The sequence below is a fragment of the Phaseolus vulgaris genome, chromosome 8 (genome assembly GCF_000499845.2).
Source record: "Phaseolus vulgaris cultivar G19833 chromosome 8, P. vulgaris v2.0, whole genome shotgun sequence".
Classification (NCBI taxonomy): Eukaryota; Viridiplantae; Streptophyta; class Magnoliopsida; order Fabales; family Fabaceae; genus Phaseolus; species Phaseolus vulgaris.
This window is the reverse complement of record NC_023752.2, coordinates 10388362-10395501: the sequence shown is the minus strand read 5'-3', so window position 1 is coordinate 10395501 and position 7140 is coordinate 10388362. Positions and strand designations below refer to the sequence as shown.

At 40.4% G+C, this 7140-nt stretch overlaps 1 protein-coding gene across 1 annotated transcript; it reads right to left on the bottom strand.

The window, feature by feature from the left end:
* Positions 1-1012: 1012 nt before the first annotated feature.
* On the bottom strand, positions 1013-3232 carry LOC137824550 (uncharacterized). Its single transcript, XM_068630215.1, has 4 exons — positions 2769-3232; positions 2442-2618; positions 2093-2154; positions 1013-1137 (listed from the first exon to the last, which is right to left on the bottom strand). Exons 1-4 carry the CDS (start codon positions 3230-3232, stop codon positions 1013-1015), a joined length of 828 nt encoding a protein of 275 aa, XP_068486316.1.
* Between the last annotated feature and the right edge of the window lie 3908 nt (positions 3233-7140).

Below are 7140 nucleotides of genomic sequence, written 5' to 3'. Positions count from 1 at the left end.
TGACCATTAATACAATAATAACAATAAATAGTTTAAAAATAATAAAATCAACATTTAAGAAAATCTGAATTAATAACTAACAACTTCTTCGTCTCATCCACCCTTGCTTTCTTTTTAACGCAATTTTGTTTATGAGATCCCACATGTTCCAAATAATTCTAACACATACCCTTTGGACCAAATTTTGTGTATGATTTAGATGTGTAAAAAGAATTGTTGAAATAGACACCAAAGTTTATTATGTTGCGCTACCCGAAGTCTCACCAATTTGCAGCTGGTGTTCGAGATGACATAGGATACCTTACATGCTAGAAAAAGGGAGTACATTCTTTGAATTGTAGGCAAAGAGGGCACATAATTGAGGTGATTCAAATTGTTTAAGAAAAAATGCTTGTTAATTTCTTTTAAAAAATGATGTAGTGTTTTTTTGGACGATCTCCTAAATTTATGGATAAACTTCAAATAAATAAAAAAAGGTCAATCACGGTCTGATTTTAAAAATAATTTAAATTAATTATAAATAAATAAATCTAATATATACACATACATAAAAGAGTATTTAGTTCAATACATAATCAAAGTATTAATATTGTTTTTTTATCTATACATTTTCCACAAAACTTAGTTTCGATAGCCCATTTATTTAAGAGGAAAGTGGATACTAACATTTTTTCCCAACATTTTAAACAAATAAATAAGATTAATAAAATTATTTACGACATCTACGTATATAATTTTAATTATAAAATATTACAAATGGAAATAATAACAAATATACAGTATATTATACCATAATAAATTTATCCATTAAATTTTAAAACAATTACAAATTATCTTTTCAAGAATATATAAACACACTTTTGAAGCATTAGATGATGACCTTATTTGTCTTATGGAGACACTACCGTACGTACCCTAACTCCCCAACAAATATTATGAATGATAAATCATTTGATTTTGTTACTATTATTTTCTTCACCCAATTGGCCATAGAGAGCACGAGTTTAAAACATTAAGAATCTGTCAATTCAGATGAACAGACTTCAGCAAAAATGCTTACCACAACAGAAGATGAAGCTTTCAGATTGGAGTTCCATCGTTGGAACGCAAGATGGATGATGACACCATGAGCAGTAACTATTTATGCAGAAAAAGAACTAAATAAAAAAGACGTAATGTGCCATAACACAACCTATTTAGAGGCTATATTCAAAGAATGACTGAAGTTACTGTGTTAAGACATAGATGTTTGGTCTCGTTATATTAGGTAATGTTTTAGAAGGTGAGATTATGAATGTTATAGGAATATTTTATGTCTCAACATAAGAATACACATACTTTTTCTGAACCAACTAAGTGTTAATGAGACTTCAGCTTACCCAACAATCAGCAAGATCAAGGCTAGGACCCAAGAGATGCACTGATATTTGTTGAATGTTGGTTTAATTAATGTTGAGGTATGTGGTTGAGGGGTATTTTGTTGCTTAATGGATCAGAAACACATATCCAAGAAGAAATCCTGAAAGAAACCCTCCATTATGAGTTCACATGTGGGAGAACTCCTACTGGTTGATTGATAACAATGACAAAAACACAAGGGTAAAGAGTGCTCCATGACAAGAAAATCTCACTCGGGTCAGTAACCTTCTTTCAATATAGTATAATTCTTCCTTCTGTGATATTCACATTTCAAATAGAAAAAAATAGTCCATGGACATATAATGTAAGAGTTTTAACTTTGTTATGTGATCACACATTTGTTGATAGACGGCCATTAGAAGGATAGAAAAACCCATCAAATTTAGAGATTTTATCTAGAAGCAATGAGATGTCTTTTAGTGTAGGAAGAATATAATTCTGTTATGCTTTATGCTTTATGTTTTCTGTTACATGAGTTACAGTTGCCCTTATAATGGCCTTTATGGTTGTAAAAAGGTTATAATGGCCTTCATGGTTGTAAAAAAGGGTAGAGAATGATAATATAGTTTTATCCTTATCTTAATTAGTTCTTTCCTTAGTTTTTCTCCTTGTGTTCTGATCCCTACTCTTTCACAACATAACATTTGGTGCTTTCATTGAGAGCCCTACATGCCTCCCAAATCAACCAAGGAAATGGAGGAAGCCCTCCAAGCCATCCCTGACAAACTAGCCAACCTTCAAGATGCACTCCACACCATACAAGCAAACCAATTGGCTTTTCAAAGAGACCTAGAGTCCCGACAATCTATCTTCTTTTTTTGATCGGCAATAAAAAATAAATAAAATAAAAATAGAACCACTTCAGGGGTGGTTCAACCCTTATACATAAAATAGCTAAACCAGCTCCAACTAACGCCTTCCAAAAACCAACCCAACTCTTCTACCCCTTACAAAACCAAGAAACTAACCTCGTACACTCCAAAGGAGCCAAACACCAATTAGAATAAGAAAACGAAACTAACCGGGAATTTGTTGAAACCCAAGACCAAGCCTTTACCTGTGCCAACGCAAAGACCTCTTTCTCGTCTGCCACTCCTCTATTAAAAATTATACGATTCCTGTGGCTCCAAATCTCACTTATCACCCCAACCCAGATCGTGTTCCAAGCAACCAGACCCGTCTCCGAAGGTAAGCACAATCTAAATTGATCAAAGTTGCACATTGGTTCAATATGAGTCACAAACTGGATTCCTAGCCACTTAAAACATAAACACCAAACTCGCCAAGCAAACGAACAACCAAAGAAAAGATGGCTACTCGACTCCTCCTCCTTCCTGCACAACACGCACCTCAAGCTTTCTAATCGAACCCCTCTTCTACTAAGATTGACCCTGGTAGCAAGCTTGTTTTTCAACACCCTCCAAGCCAAAACCATTGCAGAAGGAATTGCTTTACTCCTCCACAACTTCCTAAGCTCCTGCGAAGAAACCGCTTCAATATCCTTCCTGATAAGGTTGTAAGCAGAGCTAACGGTGTAAGACTGAACACCCCCACCCTTCCAAATCCACCTATCAGTCTCTCCAAGAACAACCTCAACCCCAAGCAGGAGCTGACTTAATCGATCCGTCGCCAGTTTCTCCCATTCGAAAAAAGGCCTTCTCCAATCAAGTCCCCAGACCCATCTCCCATCAGACCAAGACCCAAGATCCGACAATTTTGCATGTTTGTTAGAGTTTATTGAGAAAAGTCGTGGAAAAACATTCTTCAACGCCTCACCCATCAACCAGCTATCCTTCCAGAAACAAATGTCCATCCCACTCCCAACCTTCCACTCAAAAATGTCTTCGAAACATCTCCCCCACCCCTTCGAATACCAAACTTCCTTCAAATCCTTCCACCAAAGAGAACAACTCTTACCATTATTTGCCACCCCCAGATCTCTCCACCCCCGTACTTAGAGAAAATGATGTCCTTCCAAAGTCCTACCTCAACCGAACCCAACCTCCAAATCCACTTTTCCAACAAAGCCAAATTAAACAATCTCATGTATGTTATTCCAAGCCCCCCAAACTCACGAGGTTTACACACCAGGTTTCAGGACGCCCAGGCGATCTTCCTCCCTTCTGCACCCCATCCCCAAAGAAAATCCCTTTGCAACTTGATCAACTTCCTTGCCACCCCAGTAGGCAATCTGAACAAAGACATATAAAATAACGGAATAGCCAAAAGCACAGACCTAATCAGACAAATCCTCCCAGCCATCGACAAACTTCTTCCTTTCCACCTGCTTAACCCAGCCTGCACTTTCTCAATCACCCTGTTCCAAAACGTACCACGCTTGTGACTCCCTCCAACAGGCAAACCCAAGTAAATGAACGGAGGGGCCATCGTATCACACCCAAGAATCGCTGCAAATCTCTTAAGTGTGGCCTGGTCCATCCCCGTCCCTCCAATCCTACTCTTCGCAAAATTATCCCTTAACCCAGAAGATAGCTCGAAACACTGCAGGATCGCCCTGATATTAAAGACACTTTTGGTATTTGCTTCACAGAAGAACAAAGTGTCGTCCGCATACTGTAACATATTTACCTTTACTTTACTCTTCCCAACCTCCAAACTGTCAATCAACTTCTTTTCCTCTGCTGCCCTTGTCACCCCAGCTAAACCCTCCGCCACAATAAGGAAGAGAAAAGGGGCAAGCGGGTCGCCTTGACGTAGACCCTTCCTAGGAAAGAACTCCCTAGTTGGGCTTCCGTTTACAAGGACCGACACCAAAGCTGACTCCAGGCATCCCTTTATTCATCGAATCCACCGAGCACAGAAACCCAACCTTCTTAACATATAATATAAAAATTCCCATTTCACCGAATCATATGCCTTTTCGTAGTCGACTTTAAAGCAGATACTTTGTTTTCTCTTTCTCTTGTACTCCTCAAGAACCTCATTTGCAATAAGCACACTATCCAGCAAACCTCTTCCTTCTATAAAAGCCGACTGTCTTATGTCAATTTTTCCTATCACCTTTTTCAGGCGCAAGGAGAGCGCCTTTGAGATGATCTTATACAGGCAACCTACTAATGAGATAGGTCTAAACTCCCCCAACTGTTGAGGATTTTCAACTTTTGGAATCAAACAAAGAAACGACGCATTTGATCCTCTTGGCCAACATCCAAAATCAGCAAAGTCCTTTACTGCGTTCATCACATCCTTCTTCACAATGTCCCAACAAGATTTTAAAAAACCAAAGTTAAACCCGTCGGGACCAGGACTTTTTGAACTATCACACCCCCAGATCGCATCTCTTACCTCATCTTCCGAGAAAACGCTGACTAACATAGTGTTATCAGCTTCCGATATGGTATTGAACCTGACATTATCCAAAGTGACCTGACAAACATCGTTCCGGGCAAACCTTTCTTCAAAGTACTTACGAACCTTATCCTTTACCTCCTCCTTATCATCACACCATTTATTATTGTCAAAAAATCCATGTAACTGATTCCTTGCCCTCCTCCACTTAACCGCAGAATGAAAGAACTTTGTATTGTGATCCCCCTGCTTTATCCAATTCTGCTTTGCTTTCTGAAATAAGATCGCCTCTTGTTTGGATCTGGACTCAGATAGTTGAGCAAATAGAGACTTTCTTTCATCCCTTTCTGATTCCAACAACCCGTCTTCATCGTCACGAGAATCTAACTCGTCTAACCTTTTCTGGATTTCCTTACTAGCCTGATTCACATCTCCGAGTACTTCCCTATTCCACACCTTTAGGTCTGCTTTTAACTTTTTCAGCTTCTCTTTAAACACAAAAATTCCCCCTCCCGTCACCTTGTAAGCAGACCAGCTCGAACTCACAAACTCCTTGAACCTACGATCCTTCAGCCAAACATTCAAAAACCTAAACGGCTTCGGACCCCAATCCACTGACACCTCCTTCAGAATAACAGCACAATGATCTGAGATTGATCTATTGAAGACAAATTGCTGGCTGTTTGGCCACACCTCCAACCACTCCTTGGAAACCAGCACCCTGTCAATCCTGCTTTTCACCAAACCATTGGGTTTGAACCAAGTAAACTTCCTGCCCACCAACGGAATATCAACCAACTTAGAGCTTTCAATGAAATCATTAAACCCTTTATTTCTCTAGAGTAATCCGAGCACGACACCAAACTCTTCCTTTCCTACTGCCTTCTTATACAATTAAAGTCTCCAATGATGCACCAAGCCTTCGATAACTGACCCTGTCTGATACAACTGATCTCGTTCCACATCTCCTTCTTCTCCCGAAAAGATCCTGAACAATAAATGTTCACGATGGTTACTTGGGTTCCAAAACCCCTCTTCCAAACCCCTTCTAACACCGAAAAGTTCCTACCATTCTTGAAACTGGAAAACTGAAAAACCTTATTGCTCCACATCGTAATCACCCCACCTGCTTTATTAACTGCTTTGTTTTCCACCCAATCCACTTCGTTAGTTCTCCAAAAAAGACACACCTTTCCCTACTAAAATCCGAACACTTTGTCTCTTGTAAACACACCATGTCCACCTGCTCCCTACTGATCAAATCCCTGACATAATTCTTTTTTACCGCCCTGCCTACCCCTCTGATATTCAGACTAAGAATCTTCATTAACAAACTTGCTCCTCTCTTTCCACATTCTTCTCGTAGTCACCCCGCCTTGATTAGATAACGAATAAATACCATCTAAAACTACCTCTTCTCGATCGACGAGCGAAAACCCAGCTTCTTTCCCTACTCCCCAGACACTTGCAGCCAAATTCTTATCTGTCTTCACCCAAAAAATCCTGTTACAATTCTCAATTGCGCTATCAGAAGTGAAAAGTGAATTCGACGAGCTGCCTGTTTGATGAACCAAAAACACTTGTTCCACTGAGGACTGTCTTCCTACGACTTCTCCATCGAAACCCGTCACCATGCCCTCCGTATCTCCATTGTTGCCTCCACCTTCCACTTCATCTTCCATACCCGCCCCCAAATCCTCTAATAGTCCTCCTGGAGGGAGGGCACACCCACAATCTCTCGACTTTTACATCTCTGACCTCCTTGCCCCCTCTGCATCGACCAGCTTTTCAGGATCTACCGGTCCACTGTCATTCAAACCTTGGACTACTGGACACTTTGGGATGTCCTTTACAGTTGCTACTAAACTCCCGTCGACTCCGTCTCTAATCACACTGGTCCCAGACTGTTCCAAATCGTTCAAAGAAGGACATATCCCTACCGAATTAGCGACCCTACTCACTGAACTCGTCTGTCTTGAGACGCTCCCGACTTCTCCTTCTTCTTCTTCGTGACAACCATCCTGGACACTCAAATTCTCTTTGCACGGCTTCATAAATGCACTTTGGCACTTTAAATCCCCCACCACTCCTTTCACACTTAGAACTCCATTTTCCACGCACCTAATAATAGGGGGACACACTTTTAAAGAAGCGGGCCCACCATCATTAATTTCCTGCACTCCTACTTCTTGAAATGGCTCTTGAGGTGGCGCTTGAAAAGACGCTTTAGCCCTCACATTCCCTTTCAACGTGCACCTACTTTCACCTACCCCTCCATTACTCCTTGCCTTATCATTCGCTGACTTGGACTCCTTGGAACTAGCCACCTCCACGTAGGAATCCACTATCTCTATCTTTGAACAGCTAAGAGAACCGTGCCCACCCACTAACTCCACTCTCTCTCTCTCAAAG